Source organism: Cherax quadricarinatus, chromosome 10, assembly GCF_038502225.1.
Source record: "Cherax quadricarinatus isolate ZL_2023a chromosome 10, ASM3850222v1, whole genome shotgun sequence".
NCBI lineage: Eukaryota > Metazoa > Arthropoda > Malacostraca > Decapoda > Parastacidae > Cherax > Cherax quadricarinatus.
Window position 1 is genome coordinate 4,303,804 of NC_091301.1, and position 25,320 is coordinate 4,329,123.

The window sequence follows — 25,320 nt, forward strand, 5'->3', positions numbered from 1 at the left end:
CGTACCTCCCCCACACTTACATTCTGCTCTTCTTCACTCCTAAAAGATGGTATACCTCCCTGACCAGTGCATGAAATTACTGCCTCTGTTTCTTCCTTAACATTTAAAAGTTCCTCAAAATATTCTCGCCATCTACCCAATACCTCCATCTCCCCATCTACTAACTCCCCTACTCTGTTTTTAACTGACAAATCCATATTTTCCCTAGGCTTTCTTAACTTGTTTAACTCGCTCCAAAATTTTTTCTTATTTTCATTAAAATTTCTTGACAGTGCCTCTCCCACTCTATCATCTGCTCTCCTTTTGCACTCTCTCACCACTCTCTTTACCTTTCTTTTACTCTCCATATACTCTGCTCTTCTTATAACACTTCTGCTTTGTAAAAACCTCTCATAAGCTACCTTTTTCTCTTTTATCACACCCTTTACTTCATCATTCCACCAATCACTCCTCTTTCCTCCTGCCCCCACCCTCCTATAACCACAAACTTCTGCCCCACATTCTAATACTGCATTTTTAAAACTATTCCAACCCTCTTCAACCCCCCCACTACTCATCTTTGCACTAGCCCACCTTTCTGCCAATAGTCGCTTATATCTCACCCGAACTTCCTCCTCCCTTAGTTTATACACTTTCACCTCCCTCTTACTTGTTGTTGCCACCTTCCTCTTTTCCCATCTACCTCTTACTCTAACTGTAGCTACAACTAAATAATGATCCGATATATCAGTTGCCCCTCTATAAACATGTACATCCTGGAGCCTACCCATCAACCTTTTATCCACCAATACATAATCTAATAAACTACTTTCATTACGTGCTACATCATACCTTGTATATTTATTTATCCTCTTTTTCATAAAATATGTATTACTTATTACCAAATTTCTTTCTACACATAGCTCAATTAAAGGCTCCCCATTTACATTTACCCCTGGCACCCCAAATTTACCTACTACTCCCTCCATAACATTTTTACCCACTTTAGCATTAAAATCCCCAACCACCATTACTCTCACACTTGATTCAAAACTCCCCACGCATTCACTCAACATTTCCCAAAATCTCTCTCTCTCCTCTACACTTCTCTCTTCTCCAGGTGCATACACGCTTATTATAACCCACTTTTCACATCCAATCTTTATTTTGCTCCACATAATCCTTGAATTAATACATTTATAGTCCCTCTTTTCCTGCCATAGCTTATCCTTCAACATTATTGCTACTCCTTCTTTAGCTCTAACTCTATTTGAAACCCCTGACCTAATCCCATTTATTCCTCTCCACTGAAACTCTCCCACCCCCTTCAGCTTTGTTTCACTTAAAGCCAGGACATCCAGCTTTTTCTCATTCATAACATCCACAATCATCTCTTTCTTATCATCTGCACAACATCCACGCACATTCAGACTTCCCACTTTGACAATTTTCTTCTTCTTATTCTTTTTAGTAATCTTTACAGGAAAAGGGGTTACTAGCCCATTGTTCCCGGCATTTTAGTTGACTTTTACAACACGCATGGCTTACGGAGGAAAGATTCTTATTCCACTTCCCCATGGATATAAAAGGAAAATTAATAAGACCAAGAACTATTAAGATAAAATCAAAGAAAACTCAGATGAGTGTGTATAAATAAATGTGTACATGTATGTGTAGTGTGACCTAAGTGTAAGTAGAAGTAGCAAGACATGCCTGTAATCTTGCATATTTATGAGACAGACAAAAGACATCAGCAATCCTACCATCATGTAAAACAATCACAGGCTTCGTTTTACACTCACTTGGTAGGACGGTAGTACCTCCCTGGGTGGTTGCTGTCTACCAACCTACTACTATAAAATATATATATATATAATGTGTGTGTGTGTATATATATATATATATATATATATATATATATATACACATGTATGTATATATATATATACACACACACACACACACACATTATATATATATATATTTTTTTTTTTTTTCAACAAGTCGGCCGTCTCCCACCGAGGCAGGGTGACCCAAAAAAGAAAGAAAATCCCCAAAAAGAAAATACTTTCATCATTCAACACTTTCACCACACACACGTTATCACTGTTTTTGCAGAGGTGCTCAGAATACAACAGTTTAGAAGCATATACGTATAAAGATACACAACATATCCCTCCAAACTGCCAATATCCCAAACCCCTCCTTTAAAGTGCAGGCATTGTACTTCCCATTTCCAGGACTCGAGTCCGAATATATGAAAATAACCTGTTTCCCTGAATCCCTTCACTAAATATTACCCTGCTCACACTCCAACAGATCGTCAGGTCCCAAGTACCATTCGTCTCCATTCACTCCTATCTAACACGCTCACGCACGCTTGCTGGAAGTCCAAGCCCCTTGCCCACAAAACCTCCTTTACCCCCTCTCTCCAACCCTTTCGAGGACGACTCCTACCCCTCTTTCCTTCCCCTATAGATTTATATGCTTTCCATGTCATTCTACTTTGATCCATTCTCTCTAAATGACCAAACCACCTCAACAACCCCTCTTCTGCCCTCTGACTAATACTCTTATTAACTCCACACCTTTTCCTAATTTCCACACTCCGAATTTTCTGCATAATATTTACACCACACATTGACCTTAGACAGGACATCTCCACTGCCTCCAACCATCTCCTCGCTGCTGCATTTACCACCCAAGCTTCACATCCATATAAGAGTGTTGGTGCTACTATACTTTCATACATTCCCTTCTTTGCCTCCATAGATAACGTTTTTTGACTCCACATATACCTCAACGCACCACTCACCTTTTTTCCCTCATCAATTCTATGATTAACCTCATCCTTCATAAATCCATCCGTCGACACGTCAACTCCCAAGTATCTGAAAACATTCACTTCTTCCATACTCCTCCTCCCCAATTTGATATCCAGTTTTTCTTTATCTAAATCATTTGACACCCTCATCACCTTACTCTTTTCTATGTTCACTTTCAACTTTCTACCTTTACACACATTCCCAAACTCATCCACTAACCTTTGCAATTTTTCTTTAGAATCTCCCATAAGCACAGTATCATCAGCAAAAAGTAACTGTGTCAATTCCTATTTTGAATTTGATTCCCCAAAATTTAATCCCACCCCTCTCCCGAACACCCTAGCATTTACTTCCTTTACAACCCTATCTATAAATATATTAAACAACCATGGTGACATTACACATCCCTGTCTAAGACCTACTTTTACCGGGAAGTAGTCTCCCTCTCTTCTACACACCCTAACCTGAGCCTCACTATCCTCATAAAAACTCTTTACAGCATTTAATAACTTACCACCTATTCCATATACTTGCAACATCTGCCACATTGCTCCTCTATCCACTCTATCATATGCCTTTTCTAAATCCATAAATGCAATAAAAACTTCCCTACCTTTATCTAAATACTGTTCACATATATGCTTCAATGTAAACACTTGATCTACACATCCCCTACCCACTCTGAAACCTCCTTGCTCATCCGCAATCCTACATTCTGTCTTACCTCTAATTCTTTCAATTATAACCCTACCGTACACTTTTCCTGGTATACTCAGTAAGCTTATTCCTCTATAATTACTTCTTACTACTAATACTTTTTACTACTTACTACTACTACTACTTACTACTACTACTACTTCTTATTACTACTACTACTAACTACTACTACTTACTACTACTACTACTACTACTAACTACTACTCCACCACCACCACTACCACCACCACCCACTCCCACCACCACCTACTCCACCACCACCACTCCACCTCACTCACTCCACCACCACACCACCACACTCCACCACCACTACTACCACCACTACCACCACTTCCACCACCACTCACCACTCACTACCTACTTCATTACCACTACCACTAACCACTACCACTCACCACCTACCTACCTCCACCACCTACCACCACCACCACCAACCACCACCTACCACCACCACTACCACCTTACACCACCTCCACTCACCTACCACCACTCACCTACCACCTACTTACCTACCACCTTACTCACCATCCACCTTCACCTACCACCACCACTCCACCTCCACCACTCTACCACCACCACTCACCACCACCACCACTCACCACCACCACGTCCACCACCACCACTCACCACCACCACTTACCTACCACCACCACTCCACCACCACCACTCCACCATCCACCACTCATCCACCACCACACCTCACCACCACCACTCACCACCACTCACCACCACCACCACCTCCACCACCACCACCACCACCACCACCACCACCACCACCACCACTCCACCACCACCACTCCACCTCCACCACTCACCTACCACCACCACTCCACCACCACCACCACCACCACTCACTACTCACCACCACCACTCACCACCACCACTACCACCACCACCACTCCACCACCACCACTCCACCACCACCTACTCCACCTCACCATCACCACCACCACCTCCACCACTCCACCACCACCACCTCACCACCACCACTCCACCACCACTACCACCACCACCACTCACTCCACCACTCCACCACCACCACACACCACCACCACCACTCCACCACCACCACTCCACCACCACCACTCACCACCACCACCACCACTACACCACCACCACTCACCACCACCACACCACCACCTACCACTCACTACCACCACCACTCACCTCACCACCACCACCACCTCCACTACCACCACCACTCACCACCACCTCCACCACCTCACCACCACCACCACCACTCCACACCACCACTCCACTCACCACCACCACCTCTCACCACCACCACTACTCACCACCACCACCTCACCACCACCACCACCACCACCACCCACTACCACCACCACTCACCCCACCACTCACCACCTTCACCACCACTCCACCTGCCACCACCCACCACCACCACTCAACCACCACCACCACCTTCCACCACCACTCACCTCCACCACCACCACCACTCACCACCACCACCTCCACCACCACCACTCACCACCACCACCTCCACCACCACCACCACCACCACCTACCACCTCCACCACCACCACCACCACCACCACCTCACCCACCTCACCACCTTACCACCACCACTCCACTCCACCACTCCACCACCACCACTCCACTCAACTACCACCTACTAACTCCACCACCACTCACCACCACCACCTACCACCACTCCACCATTCACATCCACCACCACTGCACCACCACCTCTCACTACCACCACCTACACCACCACTCACCACCACCACTACTACCACCACCTCACCACCACTCACCACCACCTACCATCTCCACCACCTAACCACTCAACCACCACTCACCACCATCCACCACCTCCACCACTCATCCACCTACCTACCACCTACCACTCCACCACCACCACTCTTACACCACCACCACTCACCACCTCCACCTACCATCCACCACCACTCCACTCACCACTCCACACCACCACCTCCACCACCACTACCACTACCACCACCACCTACCACCTACCTCACACCACACCACTCACCACTCACCACCACCACCACTCACCACCTCACCACCTCCACCACCACCACCTCACTCACCACCATTCACCCACCACTCACCACCACCACCACCGCCACCACCACCACTCCACCACCACCACCACCACCACCACCACCACCACTCACCACCACCACCTCCACTCACCACCACCACCACCACCACTCACTCCACCCCACCACCTACTCCACCACCACCTACCACCACCTACACCCACCACCACCACCACTCACCACCACCACCACCACCTCCACTCACCACCACTCACCACCACTCACCACCACCAACACCACTTCATTCACCTCCACTACCTCCACCACCACCACCACCACTCATACCACCACCACCACTCACCACTCACTCCACCACTCACACCACCACTTCACCACCACCACTCCACCACCACCACTCCACCACCACCACCCCTCCACCACCACCACTCACCACCACCACCTACCACCACCACCTCACTACCACTCCACCACCACCTCCACCACCACCACCACCTCACCACCACCACTCACCACCACTACTCACCACCACCTCACCACCACTACCTACCATCACCACCATCACTTACCACCACCTACCACTCACCACCACCACCACCTTCACTTCACCACCACCACCACCACTCACTCCACCTACCATCACCACCACCACTCATCCACCACCACTCCACTCACCTCACCTCACCACCTCCATCACACACCACCACCACTTCACCACCACCTTCCACCACCACCACCTACCACCACCACTCACCATCCACCACTCACCACCACCACCACTCCACCACCACCACCTCCACCATCACCACCACTCTTCACCACCACCACTTCACTCCCACCTACACTCACCACCACCACCACCACTCCACCACCACCACCACCTCCACCACCACTCACCACCACCACCACTCACCCCACCACCACCACTCACCTACACCACCTCCACCACCTACCACCACCATCACCACCACCTACCACCACCACCTACCACCACCCCACCACCACCTCACCACCACCACCACCACCACCACCTCCACCACCACCACCTTCCACTCCACTCACCACCCCACCACCACTTACCACTACCACTCACCTCCACCACACACCTACCACCACTCCACACCACTTCACCACTACCACTCACCACCACTCACTTCACTCACCTCACCACTCATCACCACCACTTACCACCTACCTACATCACTCACTACCACTACCACCTACCACTCCACCTCCACTACCACCACCACTCACCTCACCTACTCCACTCACCACCACTCACTACCACTAACCACTACCACTCCACTCACCACCAACCTACTACCACTACTACCACTACCACCACTCACTACCACTACCACCACTACACTCACTACCTACTACTACTTCACCACCTACTCTACTAACATCCACCCACTACATCACTACCACTACCTACTACACTACCACCCATTACTAACCACCTACCTACCACTCACTACCACTACTTCACCACTCCACCACCACTTCACACACTACCACTCTACCTACCACTTCACCACTCACCATCACCTACCACATCCACCTTCCACTTCACCACCACTCACTTACCACCACCACCACCTCTGCCACCTACCACTCCACTCCACCTACACTCCACCACCACTACCTCACCACCACCTTACCATCCACTACCACTTACCACCTACTACCACTAACCCCACTCACCACACTCACCACCACCACCTTCCACTGCCACCACCTTACTACCACACCCACCACCACCTACCACTCATCCACCACCTACCACCCACCACTACTCCACCTACCACTTCATCACTCACCACCACCACCTACCACCTACCACCACTCCACCTCCACCACTTCACTACCACTCACCACCACTCACCACCACTCACCACTCACTACCACACACACTCACCACCACCACCACCTGTCACCACTCACCACCACTCACACCACCACCACCACTCACCACCTTCCACCTACCACCACTCACCTACCACTCACCACCATCCACCACTACCATCACTCACTACTCACCAACCACTTACACTCACCATCACCACCACCACTACCACCACTCACTACTCACCTACTCACCTACCACCACCACACTACCACTCACCACCACCACCACTCACCACCACCTTACTTACACCACCTCACTACTTCCACTACCACTCACCACCACTACTCACCACTAACCACTCATTACTACACTCCACTCACCACCACTCACTACACCACTTCACTACCACCACACTCACCACCACCACCACTCCACCACCTTACCTCACCACCACTCACTACCACCTACTACCTACACCTACTCACTCCACTACTACCACTACCACTACCACTACCACTACCATACCACTAACCACCTACCTACCACTATCACCTTCCACTACTACCACTACCACCTACCTTCTTCACTACTACTATCACCACTCACTACTACACTCACTTCACTACTTACTACACTCACTCCACCTCTACCACTACTACTACTACTACTACCACTTAATCACTACTACTACTACTACTACTTCACTATCACTACCTACTACTACTACTTATCACTACCACTACTTACTTACCACTTACTCACTACTTACTACATCACTACTACTACTACTACCACTACCACTACACCACTTCACTACCACTACCTACCATTCATCCACTCACCACTACTCATCACCACTTACCACTACCACTACTCACCACCACTACCACTCACACCTACTACTACATACACCACCACTCATCACCACCACTCACTCCACCACTACACCACCACTTCACCTACCTAACCACTACTACTTACACTACCACTAACCACTCATCACTCACTACCACCACTACTCACTACCTACTCACTACACTACTTACCACACACTACCACTACCACTCCCACTACCACTCACCACCACCACCACTACCACTCACCACACTACCACTCACCTCCACCACCACCATCACCACCACTACTTCACCTACCACTTACTACCTCCACCATTCACCTACCTTACCACCACCTTTCACACCACCTACCACTTCACCTACCATCCACTCACCTACCACTCACCTACCACCACCTACCACCACCACCACCACCACTCACCACCACCACTTCACCACCACTCACCTACCACCTGCACCACCACTACTCACTCACCACCACCACCACCACCACCACCACTACCACCACCACATCCACTACTCACCTCCACTCACCACTCACTCACTACCACCACTACCACCTCCACTACTCTACCACTCACTACCACTTCACCACCACCACCACTCACCACCTACCACTTACACCACCACCACTCACTTACACACCACCTGCTACCACCTCCATCCACCTGCACCACCACCACCACTTCACCACCACCACTCACTCACTCCACCACCACCTTCCACTTACTACCACTACCACCACTCATCACACACCTATACACTCTTTCATCATTTCCACTACTCACTACCTTACCACATCACCACATCACCACTGTTTCACATCACTACCACTACCTACTATCCACCTACTACTAAACTACACTACACGTCCACTACTGCTTACTACCACTACTACTATTACTACTATTACTACTACTACATGCCCATTGGGGAAGCCAGGTATAGATACTCAAAAATTAGGGACAAAGGAATTAATGTACAATTGCTATGGATCCCATCACACATTGGATTACTCCTTCATGATAAAGTTGATATGTTAGCCAAGAAGAGTACCCAGAAGGAGAATGTAGAATATAACTTTGGTATAACTGTGTCTAGCATTAGGAATAATATTAGGAGAGAAGTAAATAATGAAAATGATTGTTATAGGAATGCAGTTAGAAGCCTGAGTAGATCTATAACCCACTGTGATAACATGAACGTAGATAAGTATGTTTATGGAGCAACTTGCAATGTGAACACTGACTGATGCTGTAGTGGCCAGGCTTAGGCTTGGTTACAAGTACTGACTGATGTTGTAGTGGCCAGGCTTAGGCTTGGTTACAAGTACTTCTGGCAGTTTGGGAGACACGCAGATGATGATCAAACTAAATGTAATTTATGTGATCAGGCATATGGTCACTCTCTTGAACACTATGTGCTTAATTGTCCACTTATTGAGGAATATAGAGACAGACAGTATAATAACCTATGTGACATGTCAAGATATCTTATTAATGAAAATAAGATACCAGATATACTAAGCAAATTTCCTAAATTTGCTTGTAACAGCTAAGTGAACTATAGATATGTAGATATAAATCCATATGTATTCCTGTTAACCCTTTGGGGCCTAGTTCCTAGGCCTTTTGTGTATCCATATGCTCTCGCGCTACCGTCCACAGGATGGATATGGGGTGCACAATAAACTAGCCACTTCGGTGGCAAAATCTAAAATCTAATCTACTACTTACTATTACTACTACTATTACTACTATTACTACTACTATTACTACTACTTCTTTTACTTCTACTTCTTACTACTACTTACTACACTACCTACCTACTACACCTTACCACTTCACCACCTACCTACTACTACCACCTCCACTCTACCACCATCCACCTACTCACCACCTACCACCACCACTTCACTCACACTCCACTTCACCTCCACCTCTCCACCTACCACCTTCTTACTACTACTACTACTTACTACTACTTCTTACTACTACTTACAACTACTACTTACTACTACTACTTACTACTACTATTCAAGATCTACATCTAACTGGCCACATACCATTGGTTGTGTTAGTTTTGTGCTTTAAAAGGGACTGATATCTGCGTTGGAATTATGCATTAAATATTTGCCTCATACTTCATATGTTAATGTTATATGTGCAGTAAGTAAAATGTAGTGTTGGAAGTGCATCAGAAGAATGCCTCAATATTTCTGTGGAATTTTACCTTATGAATTTCAGTAGGGAGCAATAATACACACTTTATTTAATTTTTTTTTTTATAAAATACTTTTGATCCAAAGAGTTAAAGCTATCCTCCCATGCCTTGGATCATACCTGATTCCCTCCCTTCAAGTTCTCTATGGCCATTATGGGTTTAGTGCTTCTAAGTAAATGTAAAAATCAGATTAGGTTACAGTAATGGCAAAGTTGCAAACTCCTTAGTTCATACCCAGAAGAACAGTGCTTAAAACAGATCAAATCATAAATATACTTTTTCAACAGCATTTTTCATCCTGGCTGGAGCATTTTCCCAGTCATTTGGCGCTCTTGAGGCAGCAGAGCAAGTACATAATAAAGTTCTTCAGAATGTCCTACGTCTGCCAATGTCCTTCTTTGACACAAATCCTATTGGCCGTTTAATTAATCGATTTGGCAAGGATGTAGACACACTTGACAATATTTTGCCTTGGACAATAAGGTCTTGGCTAACTTGCTTCTTGACGGTATGTAGCTCTGAATTGTTAATGTGAAAGCATGCACCAGCATCTCTGCTGAACCAGTCATTATCCATAAAAAATTATTTTCCTGTAGTAGTAGTCACTAATGCTGTAGTAAAACATGCATGGCTTTATATTTCTTTCTAATTTTGGTTATTATATGGAGATCTAGTTTGAGAAATGTTGGATGTATTGTTCAAATGGAGGACAAAATTACATGCTTGGGTGAAGGAAGGAGTAGTTAGAGCCTGAAATAAGCACAGCTTCTCCTTAACGAATGAGTTCCTAAGACCATGCTGGTAAACGAATTCATTGCTAAGTGAGGGGCATAGTATGATGGTAGTGGGTTTGTGTCAACCATATTTGATATTGTTTTAACCCTTTGAGGGTTTTCGTCGTACTAGTACGTTTTACACGTAGGGGTTTTTGACGTACTAGTACTCATAAATTCTAGCGGCCTCAAATCTAGTGGGAGAAAGCTGGTAGGCCTTCATATGAAAGAATGGGTCTATGTGGTCAGTGTGCACAGTCTAAAAAAAATCCTGCAGCACACAGTGCATAATGAGAAAAAAAAAACTTTGACCATTTTTGTTTAATAAATCAGCGACTTTGCAGTGTATTTTCGTATGGTATTTATTGTTGTATTCTAGTTTTCTTGGTCTCATTTTATAGAATGGAAGACATATTACAGAAATTGAGATGATTTTGACTGGTTTTACAAAGAAAGGTGCCTTGAAATTGAGCTCAAAGTAGCAGAAATGTTCGATTTTTACCAAACTTCAAAAGTAAACAAATCGTGCCGAGCGTGCAATACACGTCAACTGGTGAGTCTAATATTCTTTCACAAGTGCACCAATAATATTTATACCATTTTTTACACTAATGCAGTAGTCTGCATAACAGTAAATCTTATATTTTTTGTGAAAATAAAAATTCAAAGTGGAAAGCAAAAGAATATAAGAGGGGACTTGAGACATGACTAATGACTAGAGGAAATGTCATTTTAGTGCCAGGAATGTCTTTCTTGTTTATTCTGGACCCTATTCCGAAATTGGCATCTTTTGAAATTTGTGTGAAATTGGCAAAATTGCTAAATTCTGACCACTGTACTGGATAGTTGAATTTCATAAATGAGTGGTTTCTTGCATCCATTCGATAGAAAAAATGGAGTTCTAGCGAAATATTCATGTTTTTTGTCGACTAGTACAGTGAAATTGGCCGAAAATGGGGCTCAAAGTGGGCAAAATCGCCGATGCGTAAACATCGCCGAGACCGCTAACTTTGCGAGAGCATAATTCCGTAAGTTTTCTATCAAATTTCAAACTTTTGGTGTCTTTATGATCGGGAAAAGATTCTCTATCTTTTCATAAGAGAAAATAATTTTTTTTTTTTTTTAAATTTGGCCGATCCTGAGAACGAGTTTCGGAGAGGGCCTGTCGACCCTCAAAGGGTTAATGTTACCTTTGCACCATTTATAACATTTCTGGTATATTTTTAAATGTTTATACAGCAGTGTACTCTATATTGTAATAAACAGGTTAGAGGTAATCAGCTCTAATATACATTATTTAGGAATGAAGATTGACTGGAGCAATTTGACAGGAAATTTAGAGTCAAGTGACTTTCTTGATACAATTCAGGATTGTTTTTTAAAACAGTTTGTGACAGAACCAATTGGAGGAAATAACCTGTTTGACTTGGTTCTTGCCAGCAGGGAAATGCTAATTAATAATCTTGAGGTTAAGAATGAGCTTAGGGAAAGTGATCACAAATCACTCAGTTTTAATATATCATGGAATTCCCCTAATAATGGCAATCAAGTCTCTGTCCCTGACTTCCACTTGGTTGATTTCATAGGACTGAAAAATTACTTGGGTGAATATGGGTCAGGTAGGTGGTGATGATTGCCGATATGACGTTTTCCAGGGCATAGTTCTAGCTGCTCAGACAACTTATGTTCCAAATAAGGAAATCAAATCAAACAAAAATGATCCTAAATGGATGAACAATAGATAAAAACATCTGATTGGTCAAAAGAGAGGCATATATAGGCAAAATTAAAAGAGGAGAGGGGCAGTTAAGAAATCAATATATTCAGTTAAAGAGAGAAATAAAAAAGGGAATAAGAAAAGCAGAAAGAAATTATGAGGTTAACCCTTAAACGGTCCAAACGTATATATACATTTTTTCAACATTTGAAAGTATGTAAAAAAATGTAGAACTTTTTTTTTTTTAACATTTGAAAACGTGTAAAAAAACTTTTATCTACATTTTTTTTCTTGTTATATTTGAAAATATGTAAAAAACGTAGATCTACTTTTGGAGCACTACGGATTTGAACATCGATCTGTTTGGACCATTTAAGGGTTAAAGTTGCAAGAGAATCGAAGACTAGCCCAAAAGAATTCTTTCAGGTATACAGAAGTAAGATCAGGGACAAGATAGGCCCACTCAAAAGTTACTCGGGTCAGCTCACTGACAGTGATAAGGAAATGTGTAGAATTTTTTAACACATACTTCCTCTCAGTTTTTACACAGGAAGATACTAGCGATTTTCCAGAAATAATAAATTATGTAGAACAGGACGATAATAAACTGTGCACTATTAGGGTCACAAGTGACATGGTCCTTAGGCAAATAGATAAATTAAAACTTAACAAATCTCCAGGCCCTGATGAACTGTACGCAAGGGTTCTAAAGGAATGTAAAGAGGAGCTTAGCAAACCTTTTACTAATCTTTTCAACATATCACTACAAACTGGCATGGTGCCAGATAAGTGGAAAATGGCAAACATTATACCTATTTTCAAAGCAGGTGACAGGTCCTTAGGTTCGAACTATAGACCAATAAGCCCAGCCTCCATAGTGGGAAAATTTATGGAATCAATAATTGCCGAGTCAGTTCGTGGCCACCTTGAAAAGCATAAATTAACCAACAAATCTCAGCATGGTTTTACAAAGGGGCGTTCCTGCCTTACGAATTTATTAACTTTTTTCACTAGGGTATTTGAGGTAGATCATGGTAATGAATATGATATTGTGTATATGGACTTCAGTAAGGCTTTTGACAGGGTCCCACATCAGAGACTATTGAGGAAAATTAAGGCACTTGGAAAAGAAGGAGAAATTTTTTCCTGCATAGAGGCATGGTTGACAAATAGGCAGCAGAGAGTTTGCATAAATAGGGAGAAATCAGAGTGGGAAACCATCACGAGCGGTGTTCCACAGGGGTCAGTGTTGGGCTCCCTGTTGTTCACAATCTACATAAACGACATTGATGAGGGCATAAAGAGTGACATCAGCAAATTTGCAGATGACACCAAAATAGGCTGTCGAATTCATTCTGACGAGGACATTAGAGCACTCCAGGAAGATTTGAATAGACTGATGCAGTGGTTGGAGAAGTGTCAGATGCAGTTTAATACGTATAGACAAATGCAATGTTCTAAATGTTGGACAGGAAAATAACCATGCCACATATAAACTAAATAATGTAGATCTTAATATTACGGATTAGCAGTAATCTGAAACCAAGACAACAGTGCATAAGTGTTCCCAATAAAGCTAACAGAATCCTTAGCTTCATATCAAGAAGCATAAATAATAGGAATCCTCAGGTTGTTCTTCAACTCTATATATCCTTGGTTAGGCCTCATTTAGATTATGCTGCACAGTTTTGGTCACCATATTACAGAATGGATATAAATGCTCTGGAAAACGTACAAAGGAGGATGACAAAGTTGAACCAATGTATCAGAAATCTTCCCTATGAGGATAGACTGAGGGCCCTGAATCTGCACTCTCTAGAAATGCGTAGAATTAGGGGGGGATATGATCGAGGTGTATAAATGGAAAACAAGAATAAATAAAGGGGATGTAAATAGCGTGCTGAAAATATCTAGCCTAGACAGGACTCGCAGCAATAGTTTTACGTTGGAAAAATTCAGATTCAGGAAGGATATAGGAAAGCACTGATTTGATAATAGAGTTGTGGATGAGTGGAACAAACTCCCGAGTACAGTTATAGAGGCTAAAATGTTGTGTAGTTTTAAAAATAGGTTAGATAAATACATGAGTGGGTGTGAGTTGGACCTGATTAGCTTGTGCTACTAGGTCAGTTGCTGTGCTCCTTCCTTAAGTGAATTTGACCCGACCTGACTAGGTTGGGGCATTGGCTTAAGCCGGTGGGAGACTTGGACCTGCCTCGCATGGGTTAGTAGGCCTGCTGCAGTATTCCTTTCTTATGTTCTTATACTGGTCAGAGAGCCCTTTGTAAGTCTGAGTCGTCAGTAAATGAGTACGTGAGGAGAGGTTGTATAAATTATGTGAAGCATGTTGTAAGCCAGAAAAACCATGGGATAAGAACAAGACATGTACAGTGGACCCCCGCATACCGTTGGCCTTACATAACGTTAAATCCACATACCGCTACATTTTATCGCTAAGATTTTGCCTCGCATACCGCTAAAAAACCCGCTCAACGCTGTTCGTCCGAGACGCGTCTATGTGTGGCCTGAGCCACCCTCACATGTTCCGCCGGTGGCATTGTTTACCAGCCAGCCTCCGCGGTAACATCCAAGCATACAATCGGAACATTTCGTATTATTACAGTGTTTTTGGTGATTTTATCTGCAAAATAAGTGACCATGGGCCCCAAGAAAGCTTCTAGTGCCAACCCTGCAGCAATAAGGGTGAGAATTACTATAGAGATGAAGAAAAAGATCATTGATAAGTATGAAAGTGGAGTGCGTGTCTCCGTACAGCTGCTGCTGCTGCTACTGTACCACCGTCAGCTGCTGCTGCTGCTGCACTGTCAGCTGCTGCTGTAGCACCGTCAGCTGCTGCTGCTGCTGCTGTAGCACTGTCAGCTGCTGCTGCTGCTGCTGTAGCACTGTCAGCTGCTGCTGCTGCTGCTGTAGCACTGTCAGCTGCTGCTGCTGCTGCTGCTGTAGCACTGTCAGCTGCTGCTGCTGCTGCTGCTGTAGCACTGTCAGCTGCTGCTGCTGCTGCTGCTGCTGTAGCACTGTCAGCTGCTGCTGCTGCTGCTGCTGTAGCACTGTCAGCTGCTGCTGCTGTAGCACTGTCAGCTGCTGCTGCTGCAGCACCGTCAGCTGCTGCTGCTGCTGTACCACCGTCAGCTGCTGCTGCTGCTGCTGTACCACCGTCAGCTGCTGCTGTAGCATCGTCTGCTGCTGCTGTAGCACTGTCAGCTGCTGCTGCTGCTGCTGTAGCACTGTCAGCTGCTGCTGCTGCTGCTGTACCACCGTCAGCTGCTGCTGCTGCTGTAGTACCGTCTGCTGCTGCTGTAGCATCGTCTGCTGCTGCTGTAGCACCGTTGTTGGTGTGGCTTATTGAGAATACCAAGAAACAATTAACCCCAGAGGATTAGCCACCCAGGATAACCCAAAAAAGTCAGTGTCATCAAAGACTGTCTAACTTATTTCCATTGGGGTCCTTAATCTTGTCTCCCAGGATGCAACCCACACCAGTCCACTAACACCCAGGTGAACAGGGAAAAATGCCTGGAACTAGTGCTCATATTGGTGAATTTAAAGCCAGCAAAGGTTGGTTTGAGAGATTTAAGAATCGTAGTGGCATACACAGTGTGATAAGGCCTGTTCTGGAAGAAAATGCCAAACAGGACCTACAGTACTCAGGAGGAAAAGGCACTCCCAGGACACAGTGTCTCATCAGTCATTGCTGCATCTTCAATAAAGGTAAGTGTCATTTATTCTTCATTTAGCAGAGTAGTACATGCACAATATATACTGTGCATGTACTACTCTACTATTGTGCATGTATCCTTCTCTTTGTGTGTAGGAAAATGTTTATTTCATGTGGTAAAATTTTTTTTTCATACTTTTGGGTGTCTTGCACGGATTAATTTGATTTCCATTATTTCTTATGGGAAAAATTCATTCGCATAACGATAATTTCGCATAACAATGAGCTCTCATGCACGGATTAATATCGTTAGGCTTTGGAGTGAAGCACACGAGTGAACACTGCAGTAAGGGAAAGTAGCATTATGTTGTATTGTGGATTTAGGAAAGGCACACGATACAGTTGACATGGAAGGATTGGGGCTCATGTTGCAAATACAGGAGGGCCCCATTTTGTGCAGCTCTTAAGTTCCCAATTCTTGCAATAAGCAAGAATTGCTGGCAGGTGGAAAAGAGCAGTTTTTTCACCATCAAATGCATCTAAAATGCTTAGTTTACACTATCATATATTATGTGTTCAATATGGCTAGGCATAAAAAAAAAGGTAAAAATGTAAAATAAATACACAGTACAGTGGAACCTCTACTTACGAGTGCATGCACATGCGAGTTTTTCCAGATACGAGCAGCTACTCAGTCGATTTTTTGCTTCCAGACGCAAGCAAAATTTCCTGGGGGATTTCAACTTAAGGCACCTAAAATGGAGGAATATAGCAAATAATATTGTTGCAGTAATAACACCAGGAGGCAGCTCTGATGAAAACTCACACTCACGCGAGCTTTTAAATCTCTGCACAAAATTCAATTTAAACCAGCAAATAATAGAGCCTACTAGACTGGAGAATACACTAGACCTCATCTTCACTAACAATGATGATCTGATAAGAAATGTCACTATATCAAAAACAATATACTCAGATCACAACATAATTGAGGTTCAGACATGTATGCGCGGAGCCCCAGACCGACATAATGAGATTAGTCACAAGGGAGCATTCACCAAATTCAACTTCAATAACAAAAACATAAAGTGGGACCAAGTAAACCAAGTCCTAACCGATATAAGCTGGGAAGATATACTAAGCAACACAGACCCCAACTTATGCCTAGAACAGATTAACTCGGTGGCACTCGATGTATGCACAAGGCTTATTCCTCTAAGAAAAAGGAGGAGTAGATGTAAAATAGAAAGAGACAGGCGCTCCCTTTACAGGCGACGGAAAAGAATAACAGAGCGGCTAAAAGAGGTCAATATATCTGAAATGCGTAGGGAGACACTGGTCAGAGAAATAGCAAGCATCGAACTTAAGCTAAAAGAATCCTTTAGGAGTCAGGAATTGAGGGAAGAACTAAAAGCCATAAATGAAATCGAAAGAAACCCAAAGTATTTCTTCTCCTATGCCAAATCAAAATCGAGAACAACGTCCAGTATTGGGCCCCTACTTAAACAAGATGGGTCCTACACAGATGACAGCAAGGAAATGAGTGAGCTACTCAAGTCCCAATATGACTCAGTTTTTAGCAAGCCGCTAACCAGACTGAGAGTCGAAGATCAAAATGATTTTTTTATGAGAGAGCCACAAAATTTGATTAACACAAGCCTATCCGATGTTATCCTGACGCCAAATGACTTAGAACAGGCAATAAATGACATGCCCATGCACTCTGCCCCAGGGCCAGACTCATGGAACTCTGTGTTCATCAAGAACTGCAAGAAGCCCCTATCACGAGCCTTTTCCATCCTATGGAGAGGGAGCATGGACACGGGGGTCGTCCCACAGTTACTAAAAACAACAGACATAGCCCCACTCCACAAAGGGGGCAGTAAAACAACAGCAAAGAACTACAGACCAATAGCACTAACATCCCATATCATAAAAATCTTTGAAAGGGTCCTAAGAAGCAAGATCACCACCCATCTAGAAACCCATCAGTTACACAACCCAGGGCAACATGGGTTTAGAACAGGTCGCTCCTGTCTGTCTCAACTATTGGATCACTACGACAAGGTCCTAAATGCACTAGAAGACAAAAAGAATGCAGATGTAATATATACAGACTTTGCAAAAGCCTTCGACAAGTGTGACCATGGCATAATAGCGCACAAAATGCGTGCTAAAGGAATAACAGGAAAAGTCGGTCGATGGATCTATAATTTCCTCACTAACAGGACACAGAGAGTAGTCGTCAACAGAGTAAAGTCCGAGGCAGCTACGGTGAAAAGCTCTGTTCCACAAGGCACAGTACTCGCTCCCATCTTGTTCCTCATCCTCATATCCGACATAGACAAGGATGTCAGCCACAGCACCGTGTCTTCCTTTGCAGATGACACCCGAATCTGCATGACAGTGTCTTCCATTGCAGACACTGCAAAGCTCCAGGCGGACATCAACCAAATCTTTCAGTGGGCTGCAGAAAACAATATGAAGTTCAACGATGAGAAATTTCAATTACTCAGATATGTTAAACATGAGGAAATTAAATCTTCATCAGAGTACAAAACAAATTCTGGCCACAAAATAGAGCGAAACACCAACGTCAAAGACCTGGGAGTGATCATGTCGGAGGATCTCACCTTCAAGGACCATAACATTGTATCAATCACATCTGCTAGAAAAATGACAGGATGGATAATGAGAACCTTCAAAACTAGGGAGGCCAAACCCATGATGACACTCTTCAGGTCACTTGTTCTATCTAGGCTGGAATATTGCTGCACACTAACAGCACCTTTCAAGGCAGGTGAAATTGCCGACCTAGAAAATGTACAGAGAACTTTCACGGCACGCATAACGGAGATAAAACACCTCAATTACTGGGAGCACTTGAGGTTCCTAAACCTGTATTCCCTGGAACGCAGGAGGGAGAGATACATGATTATATACACCTGGAAAATCCTAGAGGGACTAGTACCGAACTTGCACACGAAAATCACTCACTACGAAAGCAAAAGACTTGGCAGACGATGCACCATCCCCCCAATGAAAAGCAGGGGTGTCACTAGCACGTTAGGAGACCATACAATAAGTGTCAGGGGCCCGAGACTGTTCAACTGCCTCCCAGCACACATAAGGGGGATTACCAACAGACCCCTGGCAGTCTTCAAGCTGGCACTGGACAAGCACCTAAAGTCAGTTCCTGATCAGCCGGGCTGTGGCTCGTACGTTGGTTTGCGTGCAGCCAGCAGCAACAGCCTGGTTGATCAGGCTCTGATCCACCAGGAGGCCTGGTCACAGACCGGGCCGCGGGGGCGTTGACCCCCGGAACTCTCTCCAGGTAAACTCCAGGTAAGGGAGGTTAATTGACATTGGTGAGGGGGCCCCTGCTCTTGATCTAGGGAATTAGATCTCAGTTGTTTGACTATCTTATTGAAACTTGGGTAATGTATGATGAGAAGATGCTTCTTAACGTATACCAAAAATGAAAGAAATCGGACCATAAATAATGGAGTTCACTTCTTAGCCATTAGCCTCCCCTTAGCGGTATATTTTCGTATGATTTGTATGGTTGTACGTATTCTCATTTTATTTGGTCTCATGTGATAGAATGGAAGATATACTACAAAAATAAATATGATTTTAATTGGTCTCACGATGAAAACTACCTTGAAATTGAGCTCAAAATAGCAGAAATGTTCGATTCTTTGGCGACATCAGTGGTAGACATCATGAGGTAGCAGCGGCAGACAACATGAAGCAGCAGTGGCAGACAACATGAAGCAGCAGTGGCAGACAACGTGAAGCAGCAGTGGCAGACAACATGAAGCAGCAGTGGCAGACATTATGAGGTAGCAGTGGCAGACAACATGAAGCAGCAGTGGCGGCAGACATCATAAGGTAGCAGTGGCAGACAAGATGAAACAGCAGTGGCAAAGTGTAGCAATTAAGTGTAGCATTAAGAGTGTAGCAATTAAGTGAAGCACACTTATAAGTCACTTTGTCTGACTTTTTTGGGTTATCCTAGGTTCTCTACACATGTAGTCAGGAGCAGGAATAGCCGCTGTGGTGGCCCTATAAACCCCAACAACAATAGCTGCTGTCACCACCACTAGCCACATACTTAATGACATGTATTTTATTCATTCTCGTGTATATATATCATGTTTCTATGTTATTAATATTTTTGTCATGTTACATGAATTGTGATAGATAAATAAGCTGTAGAGTTGATATTAGGGAAATTATTAAAGTATTTTCTCGGGCCTGGAATTCCACTGGAATGAATTAATTCCATTTCAATTAATTTAAATGAGGAAAATTGACTGCAAACGAGCAAATCCAGTTGCGAGCAAGGTCATGGAACGGATTAAACTCGTAAGTAGAGGTTCCATTGTACATACAGTACGTACTTACCTTAACCTTTTGAGGGTCTGTCCCCGAGTTCTATGGCTTTGAAGCCAGGGTCCAAGCCGTAGTTCTACACCATGAGCTCAGCTCACTCAGATAAGCTGTGAGTGGTAAATTTGGGCCAGATATGAAAGAATAAGATTATCTGTGTGGTAAGTGCGCACCTTATAAAACCAATCCTGCAGCACACAGTTCATAATGAGAAAAAAAATTGAGACTGTTTTTGGATTAAAATGGAGTTTGCTGTGTATTTTTGTATGTTTTTTATGGTTGTATTTGTGGTTTCTTCATCTCACATGATAGATTGGAAGATATATTACAGAAATAGAGATGATTTTGATTGGTTTTAGTACTGAAAATGGCTTGAAACTGAGCTCAAAGTAGTGGAAATGTTCAATTTTTGCCGATGTTCAAGAGCAAACAAATGACATCACGCATCCAATACACGTCAACTGGTGGGTCTGATGTGCATTCACAAATGCGCTGATATTATTTATACAATTATTACAATATTGCATAACAGTAATTCTTCTATTTTTTGGTGTGAATTAAAATTCATTATGTGAATGAAAAATCAAAATGGAATTCATTTGTAAAGCCGGAAACATAACTAATAAACAGAAGAAATGTTATTTTGCTTCCAGGAATGCCTGCATTGTTTATTCTGGACCCCGTTTTGAAATTGGAATATTTTGAACTGTGTGTGAAATTGGCCAAATTTCCAATTTCCAATCACTTTATTGGGTAGTTGAAATAGTTGATTGGGCAATTTCGTGTGCTCAGTCTATAAAATAGAAATAATGCTAGTAAAATAGTTAAGAATTTGGTCGACTGGAGTAATGTAATTGGCCTTAAATGGCAGTCAAAGTGGACAATATCGCCGATGCATAAATATCACTGACTCGGCGAAATTCACAAGAGCATATAGTGGACCCTCGACCAACACGATTCGTTCCGTTCGAGACGCGTCCACTTGCGGCCTGAGCGCACCTCATTGTCCCGTGGGTGCCAGTGTTTACAAGCAGCCAGCCACAGCGGGCGCATCCAAACATACAATTGGAACATTTCATATTATCACAGCGTTTTAAGTGATTGTACCTGCAAAATAAGTCACCATGGGCCCCAAGAAAGCTTCTAGTGCCAACCCTGTGATAAAAAGGGTGAGAAATACTATCATACCACAGTCTGCTGCTGCTGCACCATGGTCAGCTGTTGCTGCACCGTGGTCAGCTGTTGCTGCACCGTGGTCAGCTGTTGCTGCACCGTGGTCAGCTGTTGCTGCACCGTGGTCAGCTGTTGCTGCACCGTGGTCAGCTGTTGCTGCACCGTGGTCAGCTGTTGCTGCACCGTGGTCAGCTGTTGCTGCACCGTGGTCAGCTGTTGCTGCACCGTGGTCAGCTGTTGCTGCACCGTGGTCAGCTGTTGCTGCACCGTGGTCAGCTGTTGCTGCACCGTGGTCAGCTGTTGCTGCACCGTGGTCAGCTGTTGCTGCACCATGGTCAGCTGTTGCTGCACCGTGGTCAGCTGTTGCTGCACCGTGGTCAGCTGTTGCTGCACCGTGGTCAGCTGTTGCTGCACCGTGGTCAGCTGTTGCTGCACCGTGGTCAGCTGTTGCTGCACCGTGGTCAGCTGTTGCTGGATCAGCCAGCTGTTGCTGCACCACGTCAGCTGTTGCTGGATCAGCCAGCTGTTGCTGCACCACGTCAGCTGTTGCTGGATCAGCCAGCTGTTGCTGCATCAGCCAGCTGTTGCTGGACCAGTCAGCTGTTGCTGGACTGGTCAGCTGTTGCTGGACTGGTCAGCTGTTGCTGGACCAGTCAGCTGTTGCTGGACCAGTCAGCTGTTGCTGGACCAGTCAGCTGTTGCTGGACCAGTCAGCTGTTGCTGGACCAGTCAGCTGTTGCTGGACCAGTCAGCTGTTGCTGGACCAGTCAGCTGTTGCTGGACCAGTCAGCTGTTGCTGGACCAGTCAGCTGTTGCTGGACCAGTCAGCTGTTGCTGGACCACGGTCAGCTGTTGCTGTTGCTGCACCACCATCAGCTGTATTACTCGAAGATGCGGAGAGTGTGTTGTTGGTGTGGCTTAATGTGAAACAATTACCGAGAAACAATTAGCCCCAGAGGGTTAGCCACCCAGGATAACCCAAGAAAGTCAGTGCATCATCGAGGATTGTCTAACTTATTTCCATTGAGGTCCTTAATCTTGTCCCCCCAGGATGTGACCCACTACAGTTGACTAACACCCAGGTGAACAGGAAAAAATGCCTGGAACTAGTGCTCATATTGTGAATTTAAGCCCAGCAAAGGTTGGTTTGAGAGATTTAAGAATTGTAGTGGCATATACAGTGTGATAAGGCATGGTGAAACTGAAAAATTCCAACCCCAACAAGTGTTCAGTTGTGACGAAACAGGCCTGTTCTGGAAGGAAATGCCAAACAGGACCTACATTACTCAGGAGGAAAAGGCACTCCCAGGACATAAACCTATGAAAGACAGGCTTACTCTGTTGATGTGTGCTAATGCTAGTGGTGATTGCAAAGTGAAGCCTTTATTGGTGTATCACTCTGAAACTCCCAGAGTGTTCAGGAAAAACAATGTCCTCAAGGCTAATTTGTGTGTGCTGTGGAGGGCAAACAGTAAGGCATGGGTCACTAGGGACTTTTTCTATGAATGATTACACCATGCATTTGCCCCCACTGTGAAAAATTACCTCCCCTCCTCCCATCCCATCAATCATCACCAGATCTTCAATAAAGGTAAGTGTCATGTAATTGTACATGGCTTCTTCAGTTTGTATGTATTAAAATTAATATTTCATGTGGTAAAACTTTTTTTTTTTTTCAATACTTGGGGGTGTCAGGAACGGATTAATTTGATTTCCATTATTTCTTATGGGGAAAATTAACTCGACTAATGATAATATCGACTAACGATGAGCTCTCAGGAACGGATTAATATCGTTGGTCGAGGGTCCACTGTAATTCCGTCAGTTTTCCATCAAATTCCATACTGTTTGTTTTATTACCTTCAGAAAAAGATTCTCTACCATTTCATAAGAAAAAATAAAAAAAAATTTTTTAATATTGCCCTCGTACTGTATTGAGACTATAAAAACCCTTAAGTAACAAAGTTTCTTTTAGAAAATTAATTGTATAGTAAATGACACTACTAAATAATTTTTAATAATAGACTTGAACATTAAAATGGTATAAAATACCGACAGGTTGTTAGGTAAGACACATATGCAACAGTTAGGTATCTTTATTATGAAACGTTTCGCCTACACAGTAGGCTTCTTCAGTCAAGTACAGAAAAGTTGATAGAAGCAGAAGATACTTGAAGACGATGTAATCAGTCCATCACCCTTAAAGTTTTGAGGTGGTCAGTCCCTCAGTCTGGAGAAGAGCATTGTTCCATAGTATGAAACAATAATAGACTTGTCATTACAAAAAATGCTAGACTGTAGAATAGTGCACAAGTATTTGGTGTTAGAAAATCAATGGTTTGTTCAATTTGAGATGAAGATAAGGGCTTGTGCAATGAATATAGGTCACAGCTAAATAAAATGGAAACTTTACTATATGTGTGGATTGAAAAACAGAGAGGTGTTTCACTTGATGGCCTTATTATTAGAGGAAGAAGCCTTATCATACTAGGAAAGGTTGGAAGGGTAAAGGAGGTTTTGTGTGTGAGGGGCTTAGACATTCAGCAAGTGTTTGTGAACATGATAGGTAGGAGTGAGTGGAGGCAAATGAGTTTTATGACTTGATGTGCTGTTGGAGTGTAAGCAAGGTAACATTTATGAAGGTAATCAGAGAAACTGGTTAGCCAGACTTGAGTCCTGGTGGTGGGAAGTACAGTGCCTGCACTTTGGAGGAGGGGTGGGGATATTTACAGTTTTAAACCGTAGTATCAGTGCCCCTCTGGCAAGACAATAATGGTGAAAGCATTTCTTCTTTGGGTCACCCGTCCTCACTGTGAAAGGGCATCTAAACTGCCATATCGGTGCACCTCTGCAAAGACAGTGATTGTGTGTGAATGATGGTGAAAGTGTTTCTTTTATGGGTCACCCTGCCTCGGTGGGAGATGGCTGACTTGTTGAATAAAAAAAAAAATATTGTGTGAGGAGGAAGGCCATCCCAAAAAACTAGTGAATGGTTTAACTGGTTTAGAATGTGCAGTGACCTGTATAAATAACTGGAGGATAAAACAAACCAGCACAGTGTGACAGAATACTTGAACACTCCACTGCAACA

At 44.1% G+C, this 25,320-nt stretch overlaps 1 protein-coding gene across 7 annotated transcripts in view; it reads left to right on the forward strand.

Annotated features, from left to right (window-relative positions):
- Window positions 1-25,320, forward strand: part of LOC128687865 (multidrug resistance-associated protein 1) — a 314,708-nt gene that overhangs the window by 248,977 nt on the left and 40,411 nt on the right. For 3 of the 7 annotated variants that reach the window (XM_070083524.1, XM_070083529.1, XM_070083528.1), the window contains one exon: window positions 10,783-11,003. The exons of the other annotated variants lie outside the window; for them this stretch is intronic. In XM_070083524.1, the coding sequence (XP_069939625.1) occupies window positions 10,783-11,003 (221 nt within the window). The remainder of the gene's footprint in view (window positions 1-10,782; window positions 11,004-25,320) is intronic. 7 annotated transcript variants of the gene reach the window in all.